Here is a 23,196-nt window from a genome sequence, read left to right as displayed (position 1 = left end):
TCTGCTGCAGACATGTTTATAGCTTTAAAACACCTTCAGTGAAAGAGGCCCTACAAGAACCGGTCTCTGGAGGGATCCGGTCCGGTCCTGGAGGGACACTGTCCTGCATGTTTTAGATGTTTCCTGCTCCAACACACCTGATTCAAAGGATCATCGCGTCATCAAGCTCTGCTGAAGTCTGATCAGGAGTCACTCATTGGAATCAGGAAACATCCAGGACCGGATCTGGAGACCTCTGGTCGAGTCTCTCGTCTATCCAAACCGTATTTTATATGGACACAAACAGTCTCAAACTCCGGCGGTCCGGTCTCTGCTGGTTGTGCTGTGTTAGCTCGTGTTGCTGTCTCTGCCTCCTTTTATGATCGTACTTCCTGTCATAGATGCAGAATGATTGAAAAGATGGAGGCGAGAATGAATGAGTTAGTCGTGGCTCGCTGACTCGCTGGTAACCATGGAGACTAGCACACAGAAGAGGAGAGATGGAGTAGTTGAACACATGGACCGGCTTTATTCAGCTCTTTTAGGAGTGTCATCACACTGACTATAAACATTACAGCGGCTACAGCTGGCGTTACTTCTCACACCGTTCACCGGAGAGAGGGACAAACGCGCTTCTCTGCAAGCATACACACAACACAACACGGCTACGTGCTGACTACGTCACACCTTACCCAGAAGCCCACCTGCTTAAAGGGGAATGCTCAGGCTGGTCAAACCGCAGCGGCCATGAGACAAGAGACTCGGTACAGAAGGCCCGGAGTCTGATCCCCTAAAGTGGAGCTGTGTGGGTATTAACCAGCTGTTTTAACACAATATCTCACGTGCCACAAGCATCAACATACATGTAAATATAGTTCCCCATTGCTGAGCCTATTTTGTGTTTGTAAACCTTTCATCATCTAATCTCTACAAAAACAAGCTGTGTGTCTGTCATGTTGGAAGTGAAGCACATTGCAGCGTAAAGGCGAGACAGCATGTCTGTATGTCTTATCTGTTGTGTGAGTGATGTATGTAAGTTAATTTCCCTCAGGATAAATGAGATATCTATCATATATATCAGTTATAATAAAAATTATATTTCTGTTTCTGCCTCCAAGCAATACGGATGGCGGGGTTCGATTTCCGGTGCAGGCAGCGAAAGCCTCCAGGTTAATTGGTTAATTAGTTAATTGGTTATGAGGTGTAATGGACTGGGATATGGCGCCAGCGATTTTCCCTTAGTGTTAAAGTATTTACTCAGTTTGGTTTATCCATTTTTCTAAAATCAATCTTCTGTTCTTATGATGAGATAATGGAGAATGAGGCAGCATCAGTGATATTTATAACAAGCAGTTTATTGTTATAATTGTTAAAGAAGAATAAGCACTTGTATACTAAGTTGGATTCAGGGGGATAATGGAAGTTCTGCACTAGCGTAATATCTATCTTGTACTGATGAGCTTTCATCTCCCCTTTTTTCTCTGAGCCTGTCTTCTTGTAAGGTAATGTCCAGGGCCCTCAGCTGTTTCAGGAAGCCATGATTTGGCAGGATACAACGCCGCTGTCGCACATGCTCAATGGCGTCCACCACAGTTAACCTGTGTTTCATCATCAGGTATGCCAAAACCAGAGTGGCTGACCTGCTCCGTCCCATCACACAGTGCACCAGCACCTTGTCTAGAACAGAAGTAACAATATTGATTTATTCAAAACAAATAGAAGAAAAGCATTTCTGCTTCTCCAGAGAATGGTGTCGATGAATAGTTTTGGTTTCCTCTGACTCACTCTGAGGGCGGCTGAGGGCTTTGTGCATGAATTGGGCTGCAGGGCAGAAGTACTGGGAGATGTTGAAGGTAGGTTTGTCATCAGCCTCTACACCATAGTATTGAATGTCCATGTCACGGTAGTAATCAGCACCTGTCAGTACATTGTTCCACTTGCCCTCCGCAGCGTTCAGCACATGAGTAATGCCCAGATCCCTGAGACCAGGCCGTTCCAGAGCTGTTTTCCTGTAAATAAAAAAAAAAGATACATACATTTTCAGTCTGTAATGACTTTTGAGCCTTTGTGCTGCAAAACTCCCCCAAAAGCCATCTCTGTCCATTTACTCACTCATCCCCGATGTAGATGCTGGGCCAGACCTGGTTGACATGAGCAAAAGTAGCTCCAGTGCCAGTCCAGAACATCTGCTCCAAGTCTAATGTTCCTGGAGTGATGTAATCGCTGTCTGGGTCTACCTGCACTGCAGTGTAGGGGTTTTTACCTCTGGACTTCACCACACAGGAGGACATGGCTTACCTCTGCTGCCCAGAAAACACACAACCTCTGAACTAAGTCAAAATCTGAAATCACATCTCCACATTCTTATCTGTTCAAAACTAGTTAATTGGTCCATTTCTTTTATCAGTAGAAATCTAACCAGAAGCAACTGTTGTGGCTGTTTCATCTTTTGAGTCACTTTTGTCTACCTACCTATAACAGACATAAAGGGGATACCCGGAGAGGATTTTAAAAATAATTCATGAAATGATCCATTTATACGTTTATTAGTTTATACATGACTAAATAAAACAATGTATACCATATATCTGAATTAAAGTTGCGCCATTACTATATTAATAAAACTAAGTAGGAAATATTTTATTTTTGATTACTATATAACAATTGGTTACCACTTCAGAACACCATTTCACTAATTTGTAATGATGTTAGGTATTTGAAGACTCAAGGACAAGAAAACATGACTTACCTCTTCCCTGTAACACTTATGTGCGATAAATGAATCTGTGTCTGAGCAGGACCGCCGATCAACACCTGTACTCAGTGGACATGTGTAATTGTGTGTGTGTTTCAGCTGAGATGGCCGTCTTCAGTCAGTACGCAAGCTGAATGCTAACTGCTCTCTATGGAGCTCAGTGTTTAACATGATATTTTTAGTCAGCTGGACCACAACACCTGATCTCAACAACGTGACACACACACTAATATTTTCTCTCAGGCCTTCAAATATGATCCGAGTACTACAAGGTGAAAGATTTTGCATATAGTCATCATAGTAATGTCACCAATGTGGGGAGCGGCTAGCATTTGTCACTGCAGTTATTTCCAGGGAGATAAAACTTGAGCATTCATTTGTTATATTTATTGATTGTTTCTGAGGCACGAGAGCAGCTGCTAAACTGAAACCAAGTTTGAGCCATGACAAACAGATGGCATTTCTGCTGTACTTGTCAGAGTTAAAATGTGGATGCCAATAAAACAGTGTTCGTTATCAGGACATGACAGCGTGGTCCTTGTCTGTGATCCGTCTGAGGCTCAGCTCCAGCTGCCTCAGCTGCTCCAGAAATCCAGAGTTCGGCCCAATGTCTCGGTTCAGTCGCACAGCAGTAATGGCCTCCACTAATGACAGCCTCTGGCAGATCATCAGGTACGCCAAGACCAGAACTCCAGAGCGACTGACACCCATGGCACAATGGACAAACACCTTTCCTGGAACAAGCATTAATTATTTTTTGTAAGATTCAATTAAAAAAATTACTAATTGATTGCAATATATCACATTAGTGTCTTCTTAACTAGCCCACAAATGAAGAGGTCAAAAAATCCTCAGAAAGTTTTTAAAGCACCATTTTAAGGTACTGATACTGACACACATTTCTGTGAATCTCTAGAATGCTGTAATTGGCTGTAGTCAGATCGGCTGAATAAGCCAAACACTGACAGATATGGAGGCATAGCAGTGTTCATTGTGTGGGCTAATGCAACTGTTTATGCTGATTTGTTAAATGAAAATCCCTTAAAGCCATTTTAGCAACACATGCATTGCGACCATTCACCATTTATTTACATGATTAAAAGAAACATGACAGAAAATCAGGTTTAAATAAATGTTGAAAAAAGGAATTTTCATGGGAGAACTGAAGGGATAGAAAATAATGACTAGGATTTGTCTTTAGAATAAAGATGAAGGAAGAGAAAAACAGAATCGGAGGAGCTGAACTCAGCTATCTGCCGTGCTCAACATGACGGGAAAAAACATTAACTGTGTGAGCTTCTTTGTAATTCTCTTTCATGTTTAAATAAGTTAGCCAAAGCGGAAAAAGAACACGTATTAACCTTGTTTCAGTGTATCTGACTATTTTAGAGGTGTTCATGCAGTTTTGACTCCCTTCCATATATAAGTTAATGTTGCTCTTTATACAATGAACTGACCGTTTTTCTTAAGCGCAGTATCTATGAACTGAGTTGCTGGTCTGAAGAAAGGCTGGATGTTAAACTCTGGATGGTCTGCAGCTTCCACACTCAGGTGTTCCACATCGAGGTCCCTGTAAAACTGCTGTCCTATGTTGATCCTGCGTCGACCTGCTGCAGCATTCACTATGTGAGTTACCCCCAGAGAGGAGAGTGTGGTTTTATCTCGTGCCACAGACCTGCAGACACACACCGCACACAGTGTTAGCTCTTGTGATGGTTTTTTAGTACATTACAAGCAGCTGGATGTGATTTTACTACTTGCTCGTCTCCAATGTATAGGTTCGGCCAGACTTGATTGACAGGTGCCACTGGCTTCCTGTTTGTCCAGAGAATTTCTCTCAGCTCTGTCAGAGTTGGTGTGTCCTCTTCCTGGGTTAACTGGCCTCTGTAGCAATAAAGATGCATGTGTGTGTCCGTGTGCATATGTGTGTGTTTATGTTGATGTCTCTGACTTTGAGTCTCTAAGTCTCTTTACAGGTTTTGGGCCTGTCGTCGCCTCCTCCTGTCCCTCTCCAGGCCCTTGTCGAGGCTGCGAAGCTGCTGCAGGAAGCCCGAGTTGGGGCAGATATCTCTGTGTGACCTGACAGCAGCAACTGCCTCCTTCAGAGTCAGGCCTTCAGCTATCATGAGAAAAGCCAGCACTAAGGTTGCAGAGCGGCTCACACCCATCAGACAGTGCACAAACACGCGCCCTGGGGACAAATGCCATAATTTTTTTATATCCTTCCTGTGGTCAAAGCTAATGACGGGGATGCACTGGTCTAAATAAGACTCAGATAACTGTAAGTGCGACTGACTTGCCTCCCATAGCCAGTGCAGCTCTTATATATCGTGCAGTTGGGTAGAAGAAAGGACTAAGGATGAAGTCTATCGCATCATCAGCCTCCACCCCATAATAATCCAATGTCATGTCTCTGTAGAAACGTGGGCCGGTGTTGACACGTTGACGTCCTTGAGCAGCATTTACAATGTGAGTAATGCCCAGACTGTGGAGAGAGCCCTTGTCACGAGCTGCTACCCTGAAACACAATTAAACTTTCACTTCTACACAAATGAACAATGTTCATATAGATGCACAACATCTGTGTCCACATTATGTGGTTGAACGTACTCATTTCCTATGTACAGGTTTGGCCAGACTTGGTTGACATGTCCAGTAGGCTTTCTGTCTGCTAGCAGGAACTCCTGCAGCTCTGAGACAGAAGGTGGTTCGTAAGGTGGATCCCTAAGAGACATGCTGTAATGACACAGACACACACACACATTCACACCTACTGTAAGGAGGTTTTCTCAGCCTTGGTTACTCATGACAAAAGTTCTGTATGTTGAAAAAGAAAACCAAAACAAACGAATACTGATTCCCATAAAACTAAAAATTATTTTCAGTTGTAAAGCCAGAGGTGACAGACCAACAGCTCCCCAAACTAACCTGCTTTTGATCATATAAACTTACCCCACTAAAGGCTGTACAAACCTCTTCTGCTGCAGTCACTCCTATTTCTCTGTGCACACTCGCAGCCGCAAGCAAATGAAGCTTGTTGCCTTTTATAACTCTGAAATCATACACTCATTAGTGACAAACATACTCCACAGACTGCATTCAGGCACATTAAAGCATATTCAGTCCATTCTGAATGCAGGCCTGAAGTCTTATTCCTATTGACAACCATGCGGATTCTTCATCACACCAACTTTGACAGCTCACTGAGTTTCCATGATGACAACAGACTGTTACGTAACAGACAACTGTACCATATGTGAGTCAATCTGTTGCTCTGCTCATTTCAGGAATATAGTCAAGGCTACGTTCACCAGCAATAATTTAACTGTAGCTGTGGTTGTTATTTGAAATCAAAATAAATCAAATAAGAAATGTCAGGTATTTGATTTAATGACATTGAAAATACAGATCCCAAATCACAACTGCCGCAAAATGGATTGCACTAAAAGCTAATAGCATGAACATGTACAGTGATATTTGGTTAGTATGTCTTGAAGTGCAGTTCATTTGTAAAAAAAATCTCCATTGCAGTTTAATTAGTCAAACATTATCTGAAAATAAATAAAGTTGTATTAAATGGACAGGGTTCAGCAAGTTCTGATGCAAACAGATCAAACTTTTGTTAAAAAGTGCAATGTGCATAGCTGTACCATTCATTTGATCTCATAAACCGCAATATTTGACTGAACTATCATAAAATGTCTTTAATGGACAGTCACAACAATCATCAAGCTGTATTTACAAAGCCGACAACAGTGACAGTAACATTTGAACATAGTCTTATTATGAAAAACACTCTGAGAAGTGTGACACTGTATTTACAGTTAACACCAACATTCGACCTTTGCTGCTGCACCCAGACTGTAGGAAAAGGAGACAATCATAAAAAATAGATATGTGGAATTTAAATGTCGCCACCAGACCTCTAAATGCCTCATACAGTCTTTCATTGCTCATTCCATTTGTCCTTTTAGGGGTGCAGGAAGGGAATAGCCAATCCAGCCAACCATTGGATCACAGGGCTGAACGGGGTCATTTAGAATCCACCCAGCAACCTAATTATAGGAAGAACACCACACACACTGTGATGGCAAATTATTATTTACAAACCTATAAACCTCCGATTCTTATGGAGTGTGGGGAGAGAGGTTCTGGGGTGAGTGATGGCTAATGTCGTGAAGAAGCTAAGAGAAATTAGAACAACAGATGTCAGAGAAGAGGGCACAACCTTCTTTTGAGTGTCAACTGTTCATCAAGCTTGAGGAGGAGGCTGAGGAAGTGCCTGTTGGGGTAAATGGCTCGTTTTTGGATGACATGTCTCAGTGCATCTCTTAAAGAGAGATGCTGTCTCAACATCAGGTACACCAGGGTCAGAGTGGCTGAGCGGCTCACACCCATGATGCAGTGCACCAGCACTTTCCCTGTAGAGCAGAACAGATGCAGATGATGAAATCAATCGGCTAAAGCCAAAATACACACAGTGTTAACGGGACAATGGTTGCTGCAATCATATACTTTACCATCTTTACTTTTCAGGGCCTTATGGATGAAGTCTGCTGCAGGCCTGAAGTACTGACTGAGGTCAAAGTGATCTGAATCCTCTGCTGGGATGCCAAAGTAAACACAGGTGTTCCCATAGAAGCTCTGATTACCAATGCTGCCCTGCTTGGAGTGCGCCACATTCATGACATGAGTGATGCCAAGCTTATGTAACGTCTTTTTACTCTGAGCTATAGCGCTGGAAAACACACAGAAAGGAGCCACTCAGAGAGAAAAAGGAAAATGGGTGAAACGGCTGCAGGTAAAAACACTATCAAGTCCAATCAATGCCTCTCTTGCATAAACCTGTCTGTTGTTTTGCAATGAAAAAAAAAAAAAAACATGAGACACTCACACATTTCCTATGTATAGGTTTGGCCAAACTTCATCCACTGGTGTGAGCTCCAGCGTGCACGAGTCCAAAATGAGCTCCAGTTCTTTAATAAGCACCACGTCCTGTAGCTGGTTGCTCCCTGACATTCTCACTGCACCAAGACTCCAACACAGTCTGTGTCCACTGTCCCCTCACTGCCACCGCCGCCACCTCCACCACCACCGGAGTCTGCAGCTCAGTGAGAGACATGAACAGGTGGATGTTTTGAATGCCGCTTGCCTCCAAAATTAGCTGTCCATGTTCAGTGTGTACTGTCTGACTGGATGTGGAGTTATTTAATGTTACTGTTGCATTGACTGGCCTGTTCAGTTATGGCAGAGCTCCAGGGTAGAGAGAGACAGGGACTTTCCCTGTGGCTAAGAGGTCACACCAGAAGAGGACAAAAGAGCGGAGGCCTGGTATTGAGTGCATACATACAATGAGTGGCACAAACAGAGATGCTGTAAATGAGGACATTGAATTCAGCAAACAGATTTATTATGTCGGGTTGTTCCCAACTTCACTTCACTGCAGCTCATTGTACCCTGAGTCCTGCAGCTGTTGGTCCAGGGCCATAAGCTGTCGCAGAAAACCCCTGTTTGGGAAAATCCAGCGTTTCTCCTGCACACAGCGTATAGAAGACAGAAGGGTGAGGTGATGGTGAATCATAAGATAGGCGAGGACCAACGCAGCAGAGCGACTCACACCTACGGCACAGTGCACAAACACCTTTCCTGTGAATCATAAAGGACAGGGACAGATAATGCTCCCTGTTTCATGCAAAGCAACTTCTGCACGGCTGCGTGCAGTACCTCCTGACGTCAAGGCCTGGTGAATGAACTCAGCTGCCGGGTAGAAAAAAGGTGAAAGGTCGAACGTTGGGAGATCGTTTGCCGGGACGCCGTAGTATGTCACCGTTGTTCCGTAGAAATCATCACTGCCCTTACAGCACAGCTTCCCATGTGAGGCATTCAGCACATGAGTGATGCCCAGCTGCCACAGCCCAAACCTGTCATGAGACATAAACCTGACACGCACATTACACTAATCATTTAATAATATTAACAAATCCAGATACACACTTTATATATGATGTTAGAGGATGCTCACATGTCTCCCAGATACAAATGTGGCCACACCTCATCCCCATGACGACAAGAGCGTGGAGCTGAATACAAGAGCTCCTCTACTTCCTGCAGAGATGAAATCTCCCACATCTTCTTCTGTGAATCCTCAGTCCCAGGTTTGTGCTTTTCTTCCTCTTTTGTGTCTGAGTTTTCAGTGTCACATTTCAGGCCAGAAACAGCACCCGAGAGCGCCCGGCTGTCAGACATTATTCAGTTTAAAGACTGTTCTGCCTCTGAAATGAAACCCTGCTGCCGACTGATGCCTCTGCTTTGGGTCTGTGTCAGCGGCAGGATCCACTTGTCCTGTAACTGTGGAGGAGGACAGGTGGTGAGGTTTGGCACTGGTTCTCCAGTCAGACACTCACTCATGGAAATGTGCCGGCAGTCTCACATTTATTTAACATTTAAAGTCACTGGTTGCAGAGCTTTTTTCCTTCAATTTTAAACCAAGCAGCACATGCAATCTTTCTTTGGACTTTTTCAAATAGCCCGGACAAACAGGGCCTGGAAACAGATCCTGATTTTGTTTTCCTGAATGTGGCCAGCAGATGTCAGTGTGTTTAAAGTGGCATGGCTGCATGAGGCCAGGGCTCCTCTCTCCTGCTGTTGTTTATTATTATCTCTTCCTTCTTGATGTTGCCTGGTTGTCACAGGCATGTTAGCCAACAACTCCTGCAGTGAGCTGAGACATCAACAAGCACTTCATCAGACCCTCTGACAGCACAGTGACCCTGGGCTGCTGGTAAGAGACACAAACTGCACTTTGTTAGCCTCCTTTAAGGGAACTTATTCCTGTCAAGTCAACTTTTTTCTCCTTCACTCAACCTGCAGCCTTTTACTTTTGTTGTTAAGGAGATAATGTCAGAAACCTGAACCGAAATAAGATTTAATGGGTTGATCTCATGCTGAAAATGTGCTAGTGTGACGGCTCATTGTGGGGAAACAGACTATGAGGCCTTTGTCAGACTGTGTGTGACACTGAAGGGCTTTCTCCCTCCCAGCTCCCAGCTGTGTGTCACTGCTCCCTGTGACTCACTGTAAGCCAGATAAACAGGCTGACATGGTACTTAACAATCCCCAAGTAACGCCTCAGGCGAGATAAGCTGCCAGTAAAATGAGTAAAATCTAGAGGCTGGTTCTTATTCTTATTGTATGTATTTATTTAAAGATTAATTGCTTGTTCTAGCAATCAGAAATTGTTGAGAAAAGTTACAGCTTCCTGGTTCTAAGTGACATCTTCAGCAATTTGTACCTCTAGAGGACTTAGAGGAGGATTATGATAAAACTGATCCAATCATTTGATATCTTACTCAGTAATCAATTTAAATATAATAATAAAAGTAGATATCAAACTAATGTAAACACAGAAGAGCCTAATCTGACGTTTTGTCCTGTGATTTTAACTTTTCACAATAAATATTGGCTCTCTAAATATTTCTACATACCTTGAAGTTGCCTAACTGTATGAGCCTATCTATGTCTCATGTGTTACTGATAGCTGAAAGCTGCTGACTTTGGTCATTTTCGGTCTGTATCTGGTGTCCAGTCAGCATTTGGGTTCCTCTATGTAGCTCACACAGTTCCCAGCAATACAGTTATGTCAGCTGAACCTTGCACATCGCAGGGCAAGCAACATTGAACTGAGTTTATCAGAAGGTCAAAGGACAAAAATGAGAAAAAGAAGGCAAAGCAAATGAGAGTGGTTTACCAGCACACAGCCTGCATGCCGGAGAGGAACTTTTCTGACGGCTTTGTGTAAACCCTGAATGGTAAGTGATGCTCTTTTCAATTGAATTTTAGTTAATTTAAGTTTATATATTAGTTTGAAATGAAACCTAGGGAGTAGGGAGGGTAGTTGAATTCCTGTTTTTGATGGAAATAGGCCTGATAGGTTGACAGTACATAGGTATACTGTGGTGTAAGCCACAGCTCAGTCACTGAACTAAACACAGATGATGTAATTGCACAAAGTAGCTTGCTCACAGCAGATTACCATCAGCACTGACTCCTGTATAGTTATTGTGCAACATTCACAGCAGCGTCAAAGGCAATTTGACGCCCAGTATCTTGCTTCAAAGACTCTTCAACATATGATGGGTGGACCTCTCATCCTTCCTCTGGAGCCACAACCTCTGTTAATGGATTCAGAAACTGATTTTAAAAGGTTTACCTAATAATTGACTCATCGCTCATTGATTCACCAACAAAGGCTTTAAGATCTCATACTGCAGGTGTGGGGGCTTTAGGACGGTGAGTTGAATATGATACTTTTACTTTTGGGTAACTGGAATAGGCATCTTTTTCATCTTATTGTTTAAAAACCAAAAAATCACAGGCAGCCCAGTCAGTAATGAAAATCATCAAACAATGAGAGTGTTGGTAATGGTGCACTATACTGATGAATTTACAGACAAGAGGGCAGGTAACCACCATGCAGATCACACGAGTAGCTCCCTTATCCACAGGTCCTGTATCTGTGATTATAGGTTGCAAAATGAATAGTAAGATCAGTGGATTTAATGCTCTTGGGGGGGGTTGGGTGATGATGATCACTCAGCACAGAACATCATGACTGTTGATTTACTATCACAACCTGATTGTCTCTTTGGCTGAATATGATATCTGAAATTTTGTTTGCAGTGGGCATGCCACCACCGGAGGAGGGTGTGAGCTCCTGGACCTTCAAGCAGGTGGCCCAGTGGCTGCAGGAAGAAGGTTTTGGTGAATATGTGCAGTTATTGTGCACCCAGCACCGCCTGGATGGCCCCAGCCTACTAGCTCTGACTGAGGCAGACCTGCGGGGTCCTCCGCTGGGCCTGACTGTGTTGGGGGACATCAAGAGGTTGACCTTAGCCCTCCACCGGCTCCAGAGACAGAGCCAGGCCCAGCTGGAGGAGCTGGGTCTTCGGCCTTCAGAGAGTCTCCCCTCTGGCCTCTCGCCGGGTGCCGCTGGGGTTGAATGGAGCTGTGATGGAGCTGACAGGGCACATAACGGACATGACCGCTTGTGTAAAGGGACTGAGCTGCGGCTGAGAAATGGCAACAGGTCTGAGTACAGTTCAGGAACGGCACTGTGTTATACTCACTCCAATGGGAGGTGTAGGCAACACTTGGCTGGTAGACTGGACCCAGAGGTGTGGAAGACAGTGATCAGTTCCATATATGTCTTTTTTGTTTTTGGATTCACATCTTTCGTCATGGTCATTGTACATGAGCGTGTCCCAGACATGAGGACATACCCACCGCTGCCCGACATATTCCTGGACAGGTATGGACCAGGACATGCACCATTAATCATCAGTAAATTCCTGCTCCATGGTTCATCTTTACATCCTTCTGCACTCGTATCTAATCTCTATGCTATGTGTGTTTGTACTCTGTACAGTGTTCCCAGAATTCCTTGGGCCTTTGCAATGGCTGAGGCTTGTGGTGTCATCCTGTGTTACATGTTTCTGCTGATCCTCCTGCTTCACAAGCACAGGTAGTCCACAGTCCCGCATGCCCTCACCGATGGACAATTCATGTTTCAATGCATGTATTGCATAAAGTGGTGGGAAAATAAAATTCAAAAATTTTTTAATAATAAATAGAGAAACAATAAAGCAATGGTTAACTTTTGCTTCTGTTTCAGGTCGATTCTTCTCAGGCGGTTGTGCTCGTTGATGGGAACTGTGTTTTTGCTTCGTTGTTGCACTATGTTCGTCACATCGCTCTCTGTGCCAGGGCAGCACCTGAAGTGTACCAGCAAGGTGGGAAGCACACAAGATTCAGTGCAGATTAGATACTGATTTTATTCATTCTGTTATCTAAAAGCTGTGGGATAACTTGACTTGCTAACTGATAAACAGCTCATAGATAACTGGAGTTTTTTTGTTTCTTTTCTCCAGACTTATGGTGATACCTGGGGCAAGATACAGAGGGCGCTAGCGATCTGGAGTGGATTTGGGATGACTCTGACTGGTGTCCAAACCTGTGGAGACTACATGTTCAGTGGACACACGGTTGTCATAACACTGCTCAACTTTTTTGTCACTGAATGTGAGTGTAATTATTATTATTATTATTATTATTATTATTTTATTTAAAAAAAAAATTCTCTTTGACTGAAGAATTCAAGCCTCTACAGTCTATGTGGGGATAAAGCCAACTTTATTCTGTATTATTCTTACTGTGAGGTTTCAATATTTTTATTGTAGACACAAATCTAAAGAATTGTTTATAAATGTATTCTTTTCATTTGATAAAAGAGACTTCGTGATAAATAAAACAGCTTGGCGCTGTGATTTCAGCTCAAACAGGAGAAAATAGTGCATCTGTCAGAGGTTGCCTTTAAGTTGTGGAATAATACACATTTGATATTGAAGTGTAAAATCCATGAAGCCATAGTTTGCCCCCTTGAAAGTTCTTAGATCTAATTTTGATCATTTCCAAACCAGACTTGTTGTTCATTGGCTTCTTTCATTTGCAGACACTCCACGAACCTGGAATCTGATTCACACCATTTCTTGGGTGCTCAACCTGTTTGGGATTTTCTTCATTCTGGCGGCTCATGAACATTACTCTATTGATGTATTCATTGCCTTCTACATCACCACTCGCCTCTTCCTCTACTACCACACTTTAGCCAACACCCGTGCCTATCAGCAGAGTCGGAGGGCGCGCATCTGGTTCCCAATGTTCTCCTTCTTTGAGTGCAATGTGAATGGCCCCGTCCCCAACCAGTATCACTGGCCGTTCAAAAAACCTGCCTTCATGAAAGCACTGGTTGGATAGAATATGTTTCCAAAGATCACTAGCTGTGCACATTAACTGAAATATTACAGCCTAAATGAGAGACTTTTTACTTGAGAAACGGCATCTTAATTTTGGATGGCTGATTTTATAATGTGGGAGGGTTTTTTTTTTTTTTTTTTTTTTTTTTTTTTGTCCTAATTTGCATAAATGGATGATCTTTATTTTATTGAATAACCAAAAGTTTAATTTGAATGGGCATTGTGTGAAATTCACAAATTAAATTTCTTGCAGAGAGTAAAATGGGAGGATTGAGACAATTTTCATGCAGGTACAAAAAATACAGAGCTAAAAGCAGCAGCTGATTGGCTTAGCTTCGCACAGCCACCATACTCTGCTCAAAGGTAACTCAGTGTAGCACCTCTAAAACTCTTACATGTTTGTTGGTTTATTTATTTATTTTTTTGTCTGTAAATTCACAACTTGTCAGTTTTACTTTCTCATTGGACAGTGCCAGACTAACCTTCTCCCAGCCTTTCTGCTGCTGAAAATAGTTCTATACATAACAGGCACAGGCAGTATGAATATACATTGCCTAACTTTTCATCCAAAAATGTTAATATTTATTGAGGGCGTTTGCCGACTAAGCATAATTTTCGTGATTCATATTCCACCTTGGGGATGTTTAAGGTTCACTTGCGGTTGTTAGTCTTAAACTGATAAGGCTCCACGGAGCTGTATGTGGGCTGACAGTTTGCTGTCACTTTTTGTCACATGCTGTTTTGCTGACAGTTGGGCTGCTACTACCAAAAGACTGTTCATTTTGATGTGCGACAGGGAAAACACTTCCTGCTCTGTCGTGAAAGGGTTCTGCTTCAGTCACATCACCCTGAGAGAAAAGGAGTTTTGTTTGTTTGTTTGTTTTTTTTTTTTACACTATCTTACACATTTCTTTTGTACTCTACACATTGTTATATTTTATATTGTGGTTTCTACATTCAAGGTTAAACTGAACCAAATATCTGATATCTACATTTATTGTAATGTTTTGCCAATTAATCCTCATTCAAAATTTTTTTTTCCTTTTTTGGTGTCATGGTTTACAGACTGTTAATTATATATATGGACATAGAAATGGAGCGGAAATGTGTTGACACGTCGTCCAGTTTCTCTCTTGCGCAGTAGAAAGACTGGCTTACATGAACATTTGGTTAACAAAGATTTGAAAGCATACATTGTTTACTCTTGTTTCCCAACCACTCATTTTAAATAATTGTTTACAAATTCTAGATGTATTTTCGGTGAGAATACTAACTTTGCCTTTTGGCTCAGCAATAAAAGTTTACATAAAAGAAAACAGTTTTTGTATTTCAGACTGACTGTTTTGGCTTTGGCTGTTTTTAAACTAACATGTTTTTTTATTAAATATATTGAATTATGATTTGAATTTCACTTTCCTTCTGAGTTAGTAGAAAGAACATACAGTACATTTAATGCATAAAATTGACATTTAGATGATTGGCCTCTTTAAGAAATAAATGATTGCCCTAATCTATAAACCTGATGTTATTCCCACCTTAAACAAATGTCTGAGTCAAATCACTGACCAAACATAGATAAGGATGCTTAGAGGTCCACGCCTTTCGTATAAAGCAGCAATCAGAGAGTTCCAGCACAGATTGGCATCCTCTTCACTTCACATCTGCAAATGGTTTGTATTTCGCACTTCACAATTAAATTAGGGAAAGTTAGGAATAAAAATACTGTCTTCTGTGATCATGGCTGAAAATCTTTTTAAAAACAGGATGATTTTAGGTATAGATTCAACTTTAATGGTCATCGTGGTCAGGATAGTGCATATTCTTTTAAGGTTATGATAAAAAGGTAAAAGCTAAAACAACAATGTTTTTTAATTGGTCTACAAGATAAGTCACACCTCTTCTGCTGTAAACTGAGTCAATTAATAATTTATGCTACAGATTGAATTTTTAAATTGCTTTTAAAATGGTGAAAGTGTTTTACTTTTATATTATTATTATTATTTGTGATGTGACATACATGCAAACCAGCTACAATGCTAAAACATACTGACAGTAAACCATTTGTTTTCCTTTGGGGGAAAACTCAGCACATAATCACATCAGCATGAATAAAATCAACTCATTTGTTTGAGTCCCGAAGAGGTTTTTAAATGGTGTGCTAAACAAAGATGTGTCACGGGAAATATAGAAATGCTTTACAGAGATATGAGCAAAAAGACATACACCGTTTTTACCGATGATATTTATTGTCCTTGTCAGGCTACTCTCCATGTGTTCGTTTGTGCTCTGGGACTATTTGGCCTGTGCCAGTCTGCCTGCTTCTTCAAGGAGCTTGTGATCACAGACCTGAAAAACCCTCCAAAAGGTGAGTGGAGATAAACAGAAACTGTAGAGATGCAAAATTACAGTGTCAGATTTACAGTGAAAAGGAGTCCTCTGAAAGATGTTGCACAAATTTGCATCTTGTACTTAATCTGTGTGTGCTTGTTCACTTGTTCACACACACAGACACACAATTACTTTGGCAGCAATGTCAGAGGATCATAGGTGGTTAAACAGCTGCTCCCAACTCTTTCTTTTTTTTTTTTTTTCCTTCCAGGCTGTTTGGATGATGATGGGAAGGAGCACAGCTTTGGCTCTGAATGGGAGAAAGACTGCAAATCATGCACCTGCGATAAAAATGGTTTGAGCTGCTGCAACATGTACGAATTATCACACTTTTTGATTCATTGGCATTAAAGTTTCATTTAAGGGACAGGGGGCTACCCCTTTTTTTACTTTTTGAAAAACATTACCCTGAGCATCATGAGTTGGTGACAGGGTGATATTGATATATAGGTGAGATTTTATAAAATCCTCACAGCTGTCTCTGAAAAACAAGGTGCTGATCTTGTCTAAATTTGCAGGGAGTATTGAGCTAATGAAAATTAGGAAGAATATTACATGTGTTACAGTCCTATGTTTGCTCTCCAACCAAAACAAAAGTAAACTCTGAGGCTAATGATCTTTCTCTTTGTCTCTCAGGATACCTGAAAGTAGTGAAGTATACATTGGTGAGGAGTGTGAACTGCTGGTAGACAAGAAGGACTGCTCTGTCAAGTTGGTGCTGAAGTCAGACAAAAATAAAGAGTGCACACCCGTCTAAACTCACTATGCAGTGATATCCAAATTTAAAAAAAAAAGGCGGGTGGGGGGGCAAAATATGACCAATAAACAAACCTGTGTCACCTATTTTTATTCTTGTCTACTCTGTTTCTCAGCACAGTAAGGCTCAGGTCTCAGTACTTTTGATCATTACAAGTAGTGCTGTGATCCACTGTACAGAATGATTCATTAATTCATTCGGTGAGATACATACAATCTCAGAGATCAGCATGTTTCCTGCAGAGAAGGCAATGCATTTTGAACACTGAAGTGTTCACTCCATGCCTAACTTCAGGTGACTGAAAAATTTCATGATATTTCATTTTGAGATAAAAATAGATGAAATAGATGAGAATTTTTATTGACAGTCACCAGAGGACCCGGTTAATTTAGGTTGATTAAGGTTGATTATGAATAGAGCTTGACTTGGCAGCTTCTTTGTGACTTGAAAAACATCCTGAAAATGTCCTATCTGTTTGTTAACCGTTAAATAATCATTGAGACAAGTATGCCCTGCAGGTAAATGATTAGTATAACCAAAGAATCTTCTGTTTTTCCAATAATTAAAATAATTTTCAGACGGTAGTGCACACCTTAAAAATAAAGCTGCAGTTCTCACACTCTGCGTAGTGTTGACCAGGTCACATCACATCTAAAGATGGTACGTATTCGATGTCAATTTATCAACAATTCAGTTAGAGAAGTTTGAGAATGAAGAAACTTTCTTCTATGATCTTAAAGCATGAGTGAAATATTTGCCAGATGAATGATATGTGATAGATATGTTCATCTTGGTTCGGCTTTACAGTTACTTTCCAATTTAAGATTATTAATATATATAGTTGTGGCAGCGCGGGCCATGGAAGCTCTTTTAAAAACAACTTATTTAGTAGACAAATTGAAAAAGAAAGAACTCATTTGTGTTTTTTCTTATGTTTTTTCTTTTTAAAAGATTATTTCACATATTCTAGGGATTAGATGAATTGGTCTATAAGACAAACTGCCTCTCTCGCTGTAAATATTTCAGTCAGTTATTACAAATCGTATTGCCTTTTAAAATGATTCTTATTTATTCTTTCTTTACTGTACGTAGAAAATAAAGTGCAAATAGCTACAATGATTTTTTAAAAATCCTTTTTCGAAATATTTGATCCTGTGAACATTATAGGCCATTAATTTTCAGTCCCAACAAGATCTTTGAAGGGTGTATGTCATTGAAGCACCATTTTTTTCTCAGATGTTATTCATTTGTTCTTTCAGGTTACTGTCCGTGTGCTTGTTTGTTGTCTGGGATTGGTTTCCCTGTGCCACTCTAACTGCTTCTTGGAGATGAAGAAAATAGGCGAACGTGAGTGGAAATGATCAAAAACCTTAAAGTTAGTGGATCTATCAGTGGAGTTAGAGTGGAAATGTGTCCTCTGATATGTCTGACGGACGTTGGACGAAATCTGCAGTCTGTGCTTCATTAATCTGTCTGCAACTTGCATCAATATTTATAAGAATAACACACATGCACACATCAATACACACAAAATAATACGTTTAATCAGATTTATTACAGGCCAAACAGCTCCTTTGAGTTTATGTTCTTTGTCTTTCCTCAGCTCCAGATTGTCTGGATGTGAACAGGACTAAGCATAATGCTGGCGCGAAATTTACTAAAGGCTTTCGTACCTGCACCTGCTATAGATTTGGGTTGAGCTGTTGTAAAATGTAAGTTATTCACACTTTTGTGCTCCTTGGTTTCACCGAAAATAAGATATTACACTGATATATTAGTGGACGTCATAAAACTCACACACCTCTAATCTAAAATTACAAATTACAGTTGTCTCCTTGTTGATCTGTTCTGTCCTGATTTAATTATAAAGGGAGCACTGTGCAAATGAAAATGAGGAATAAAATTAAAAGTTAAACAGATTTAACAGTCTTACTTTTGCTCTGCAACAGAAGTAGTATCTACTCTCCTTTTAGCCAAGAACACGATACTTTTCCAGACCTACTCTACGGATCATTAGAATATATTTTTTTAACCAATTTCAGAAAGTTATGTTTCTTAACTGAGAGTAAAAGCTTTTCTTTTTGTCTCTAGTTGCTCATGAGAATGCCTGTTCTGCCGAGTTGGTGTTGACACCAGACAACTTAGCAGTGCAACTCTAAACACAACTCATGAGGATCCAAAATAAACAAACCTGCATCAATATTGTATTGCTCTTTGTTTTTATAGTATTATGTTGGTATGTAGTTGAATAAATCCACCACTGTGTGACAGCAGAGCTCGGTGCACAGGGGGTCTATGACAACCACAGGGCTTCAACAGCCCAATAATAGCCTTGCTGTTAGCGGCTGTCTCTGACATAAGGGCTCTGCTTGTTAAGGTGTTTAGCTCCTTGAGCAACCCAACTCTTCTTTCTATGGATTCACATTTGTTCAGAGCATCATTTTCTCTGTAACCCTGGAAGCACAACGATTCTCTGCTCTACCATCCTACTGCGTAAGTGTGCCACCTTTATGCAAGGCTTTGTGTAGGAAAAGGTTATTTTTTCTTTAATCTATTAATGAGTTTTCAAATTTATGTAGTTTTTTGCTTTATCCCCACTGTCACCTTTTTGCTTCATGTCCACAGTGCACCATTGCACCTTAGAAGATGGTTTTGAATGACGGTTCGAAATTATAGCTGTCAAGAAGGCATTTCTATGAACATGCAATGCAATTTCAGCAGGTAAACTTGCAAAAAAAAAAAAAAAATCTGAAAAAATCAGGGAAGCGTATTTACCTGTCTGGCAAAATAGTTTAATGTAATATCAGGAGATGTGATTATGTTTGTAGAGGCATCATCAACCATCCCTGACACCTCCAGCAGCGAATGATAAGGTTTGAATCACAATATCATCTGGAAGACAATACACTGCCTGCTGTAATTTATTTAGACATATTCATTGTGAAGAACATTTGTCAAAGCCATTTCAACAACAACAAAAAAAATCCACTTGTTCCACCCTCGATTGTAGCTCTTACCTACTGACCTTTACATTTCATTACAATATTGCAATTTTTTCAAACATAATGAAATTAGAATAAAAGCTTACATTGATTAATTTTTGTGAATATTTGTATGAAATGCAATGCAATGTCAGAATCTGTATAGACGGAAATTATGTTCAGCCGTTCTCTCCTCCCCGCTTTGCACTCATACAATACTTTGCCAGAGATGGAGAGCACTTTGCAGGGGAAGAAAAGAGGAGGATGGCAATGCTAGGTCATGTTGGTCCTTATTTTGCTCATAAACAACCACATGGTGGGTGTGCATCATACAGTACCAACATCACTGGGATATAACAGGTTAAAATGTGTCTGTTAAGGAGACATTTTTCCAGCTGGTGTGTATGAGTCCTCGGCTTCGGTACAGCTGTTCATACATCTGGTCACTGGTGACATTACACTTCTCTCTCAGAACAAAGGAGGATCAATGCTGTGCCACCCTGCCGGCAGCTCACTCAACACACTGACAGAGTCGGTTAGCTATGATGTGGTGTGAAGTGACTGATAGCTAAGTGTGTGTGCCTGCAATGTAAAATGACAGGCTCATTTTCCTTGCAATGCTGATTTTCACGGCACAGATTTTGGGGGAGAGAATTAACATCCATTTTTAGGAATCGGACTGAATCATGCCCTTTGATATTTAATTTCCCCGGCATTTATTGTGCATTTCAAAGATAGAAATCTATGCTCAAATGTGTGTACAGTTATTTCATAGTTGTTAAACTATTGTTTCATCTTGAAACCTGACTGGGGCTTATTTTGTGGGAAGGAAACTGACAGGTCTGGAATCTAAAATTGGGTAACTAATAAAAGCAAGGTCGTTACTGTCACACAAAGAACTGAAACTAGTCACTTCAACTGCAGTGTTGCTTCACAGACTATTATTGACAGAAAAAATATGACATTACATACATTTTCATCCACTCTTCCTTCTTTGTATATAAGCTTCTTGTGTAATTATAGTATTTTACAGTTAATTGACCCAAGAACTCCCATAGGCCACTACATGGAAGCAACCACACTTTTTGATATTTAGAAAGTATTTTTACCATCTTTTCCTTGATTTGGTGCACATTTGCTCTGCTTGGAAAGTCCATGCAAATTTTGGACAACATCAACAATTTGCCAACTGATATGGACAAACATGGTGGACAAAAGTAAACATTAATGTGAGGAGTTTGTTTTTGAAACAACGAGCAATAAATTACAGTATCATCCTTGTCGGAACTATTTGGTAAAGTTGGAAAAAGAACTATCCAACTTATTAAATTCAAGAATCAAATTAAAGAAATGTATGAATTAACAAAGGACAATGTTGCTAGATAAACAGGAATAATCAGCAAAATACTGATCCCATATTGGAACACAGATATCTAAACTGAATTTCAAAGTAATTATTCAATAATTGTTTTGATGGTTTAGCTTTGATCAATTAAAAGGCAAAATGAGCCTAATGTTTCAATATGTTTCAGCTTTCTAAAATGTCGTTGTTTTGCAGCCAAAATGTGAACTTTGTTTTAATGTGTGCTAAATAAAAGTATCAAATCTATATGAAGCAACTATTTGAAGCTTTCCAAGTGATTTTTTTTCCCTGCCTCCCTCTGTGTGTTTTCTCTCTCCATCTAAGATGCACATTTTCAGAGGGCTCGGATGGACGTTTTGATCCCGGAGGCTTGTGATTCTGAAGTCTTGGTGAGATGTCCTTGAGCGCCAACACAAGCACAGGCCAACCTTCATCATCAACGACAGCTCTGTGTCTGTCCCTGAACAGCTCTACCTCTCCAAGAACCAGTTGTCAGTTTGTGCAGGAGCAGCCAGAAAATGAGACTGAGCTGCTTTCAAACCTCTTTGTTCTTGGGCATGAGGAGCAGTGCCATATGTCTCCCATCCTCACAGGATGTTTGGTTGTGTGGTATAGCATTACAATGGTGTTGGGGCTATTGGGAAACATTGGCCTTATCTGTATCATCACCCGCCGCAGAGAGAAAGTCAATGTCACAAGCATTTTCATCTGTAACCTGTCATTCTCTGACATTCTGGTGTGTGTCTTCTGCCTGCCCTTCACTGTTGTATACACACTAATGGATCATTGGGTGTTCGGGTCACTGTTATGTCGGCTGGTTCCATTTATTCAGTGTGTATCTGTGACTGTTTCTGTGCTGTCGCTGGTGTTCATTGCTTTGGAAAGACATCAGCTCATCATTAACCCCTCTGGGTGGAAACCCAGCATTACTCAGGCCTACATCACAGTTGTTCTCATTTGGATTCTGGCCTGCGTCACTTCCACTCCTTTCTTGGCCTTTCAGCTGCTTTCAAGTGAGCCCTACACTAATGTATTCCTGCCCCAGTCTCCACTTCATCATCAGGCCTCTCTTCAGGCTTCTCTCAATGTATCGCCACCTCAACCTGCCTCTTACGCCAACAAAAACTCATCTGTACCTCAGAATTCATACCACACTCTGTTTTCTTATGTCCCTACAAATCCACATATGGAAGCCTGTCTGGAGCACTGGCCATCCCACCAGCACAGGCTCGCTTATACCACATGGCTATTGTTTTTCCAATACTGTTGCCCACTGTTACTGGTCCTGCTTTGTTACATTAGAGTTTTTGTGCGCCTCCGACACCGCAAAGAAATGCTTGACCGCGCCAGAAAAGCAGAGAACCAGCGCATGACCCACAGCCGCCGAATCAACGTCATGTTAATGGCCCTCATAATGGTATTTGCGTTTTGCTGGATGCCACTCACCATCTTTAATGTGGTGTCGGACTGGAACCAGGACGCTCTGCCTATCTGCCACCATAACCTGCTGTTTTCTCTCTGCCACCTGCTGGCCATGTCTTCCACCTGCATAAACCCCATAATCTATGGCTTCCTCAACTCCAACTTTCGGCAGGAAGTAAGAGAGGTGCTCCTGCATTGCTGCTGCTGCTCACTTGAGGAGGAGCGTGAGCATTTCCCCATGTCCACCATACACATGGAGGTGTCCCGCACCTCTGTGCCTCCCAACTGCAGGAGTGACTCTGTTGAACTTTGATGCTACCACCTTAAGGATACTGACAATAATAATATGTACTCAAATCTACAGCTGCAGGACTAATCTGGGCTGTTTGTTGAACCTTTAATGAAACGTAAAACAATTGTGATAGTGGTTTAAAATGTACCATTTTTGTCAGTGGTTTGATGTGAAATGTGCAGTTCAGTGTTGGTTTATATTACTCTGAATCAATTCATAACCATATAAGGAATGTGTTAATATGACAAAAAAAAAAAGTTTTTAAAGGAAATGTGAAACTTATTTTGCTGTTAAAGAAATTGTGTAGGATTATATTAGCAGAAAATTATCTAGTCATCATTTCAACATTGCAGTTGTTAATTCAAATTATTTTATATTAAATAAGACAAAAACACTATTGTATTTTGTGGTTAATGTGAAATTCAGAAATAATGTTGACTGTATGAGT

General features: G+C 41.0%; 7 protein-coding genes across 15 annotated transcripts; 3 read left to right on the top strand and 4 right to left on the bottom strand.

The window, feature by feature from the left end:
• Positions 1-326: 326 nt before the first annotated feature.
• On the bottom strand, positions 327-2,270 carry LOC115055020 (dual specificity phosphatase DUPD1). 2 transcript variants are annotated; one of them, XR_003841649.1, is made up of 4 exons: positions 2,092-2,270; positions 1,765-1,988; positions 684-1,656; positions 327-371 (listed from the first exon to the last, which is right to left on the bottom strand). XR_003841649.1 is itself a non-coding variant. In XM_029520393.1 (3 exons), exons 1-3 carry the CDS (start codon positions 2,268-2,270, stop codon positions 1,385-1,387), a joined length of 675 nt encoding a protein of 224 aa, XP_029376253.1. In that variant the 3' UTR covers positions 621-1,384. The 2 variants fall into 2 exon arrangements, 1 of the variants encoding a protein (XP_029376253.1); XM_029520393.1 differs by lacking the exon at positions 327-371 and having other exon boundaries at positions 621-1,656.
• Positions 2,271-3,237: 967 nt separating this feature from the next.
• Positions 3,238-5,759, bottom strand: dusp13a (dual specificity phosphatase 13a). The gene is made up of 7 exons (XM_029520364.1): positions 5,687-5,759; positions 5,345-5,470; positions 5,035-5,252; positions 4,709-4,925; positions 4,496-4,618; positions 4,192-4,409; positions 3,238-3,468 (listed from the first exon to the last, which is right to left on the bottom strand). The coding sequence occupies exons 2-7, from the start codon at positions 5,467-5,469 to the stop codon at positions 3,251-3,253; spliced, it is 1,119 nt and encodes a 372-aa protein (XP_029376224.1). The 5' UTR covers position 5,470; positions 5,687-5,759; the 3' UTR covers positions 3,238-3,250.
• Positions 5,593-7,846, bottom strand: LOC115055019 (dual specificity protein phosphatase 13). 3 transcript variants are annotated; one of them, XM_029520389.1, is made up of 4 exons: positions 7,629-7,846; positions 7,255-7,472; positions 6,963-7,155; positions 5,593-5,786 (listed from the first exon to the last, which is right to left on the bottom strand). In XM_029520389.1, exons 1-4 carry the CDS (start codon positions 7,751-7,753, stop codon positions 5,603-5,605), a joined length of 720 nt encoding a protein of 239 aa, XP_029376249.1. In that variant the 5' UTR covers positions 7,754-7,846; the 3' UTR covers positions 5,593-5,602. The 3 variants fall into 3 exon arrangements, with proteins under 3 accessions (XP_029376249.1, XP_029376251.1, XP_029376250.1); XM_029520391.1 differs by lacking the exon at positions 5,593-5,786 and adding an exon at positions 6,131-6,789; XM_029520390.1 differs by lacking the exon at positions 5,593-5,786 and having other exon boundaries at positions 6,131-7,155.
• Positions 7,847-8,171: 325 nt separating this feature from the next.
• Positions 8,172-9,001, bottom strand: LOC115055779 (dual specificity protein phosphatase 13-like). The gene is made up of 3 exons (XM_029521800.1): positions 8,757-9,001; positions 8,459-8,655; positions 8,172-8,380 (listed from the first exon to the last, which is right to left on the bottom strand). Exons 1-3 carry the CDS (start codon positions 8,978-8,980, stop codon positions 8,172-8,174), a joined length of 630 nt encoding a protein of 209 aa, XP_029377660.1. The 5' UTR covers positions 8,981-9,001.
• Positions 9,002-9,405: 404 nt separating this feature from the next.
• Positions 9,406-14,939, top strand: LOC115054994 (sphingomyelin synthase-related protein 1-like). 6 transcript variants are annotated; one of them, XM_029520347.1, is made up of 6 exons: positions 9,406-9,515; positions 11,414-12,041; positions 12,159-12,254; positions 12,405-12,522; positions 12,661-12,811; positions 13,242-14,939. In XM_029520347.1, exons 2-6 carry the CDS (start codon positions 11,419-11,421, stop codon positions 13,544-13,546), a joined length of 1,293 nt encoding a protein of 430 aa, XP_029376207.1. In that variant the 5' UTR covers positions 9,406-9,515; positions 11,414-11,418; the 3' UTR covers positions 13,547-14,939. The 6 variants fall into 6 exon arrangements, with proteins under 6 accessions (XP_029376207.1, XP_029376212.1, XP_029376208.1 ...); XM_029520352.1 differs by lacking the exon at positions 9,406-9,515 and having other exon boundaries at positions 9,541-11,660; positions 11,757-12,041; XM_029520348.1 differs by lacking the exon at positions 9,406-9,515 and having other exon boundaries at positions 9,541-11,716; positions 11,750-12,041.
• Positions 14,940-15,336: 397 nt separating this feature from the next.
• On the top strand, positions 15,337-16,690 carry msmb (microseminoprotein beta). The gene is made up of 4 exons (XM_029521799.1): positions 15,337-15,348; positions 15,805-15,910; positions 16,145-16,247; positions 16,570-16,690. The coding sequence occupies exons 1-4, from the start codon at positions 15,337-15,339 to the stop codon at positions 16,688-16,690; spliced, it is 342 nt and encodes a 113-aa protein (XP_029377659.1).
• A 4,738-nt stretch (positions 16,691-21,428) lies between these two features.
• npy4r (neuropeptide Y receptor Y4) lies at positions 21,429-22,769 on the top strand. The gene is made up of 2 exons (XM_029521798.1): positions 21,429-22,080; positions 22,213-22,769. The coding sequence occupies exons 1-2, from the start codon at positions 21,429-21,431 to the stop codon at positions 22,767-22,769; spliced, it is 1,209 nt and encodes a 402-aa protein (XP_029377658.1).
• Positions 22,770-23,196: the final 427 nt, after the last annotated feature.

The sequence above is a fragment of the Echeneis naucrates genome, chromosome 15 (genome assembly GCF_900963305.1).
Source record: "Echeneis naucrates chromosome 15, fEcheNa1.1, whole genome shotgun sequence".
Lineage (NCBI taxonomy): Eukaryota > Metazoa > Chordata > Actinopteri > Carangiformes > Echeneidae > Echeneis > Echeneis naucrates.
This window is presented reverse-complemented; position numbering and strand designations above follow the sequence as displayed.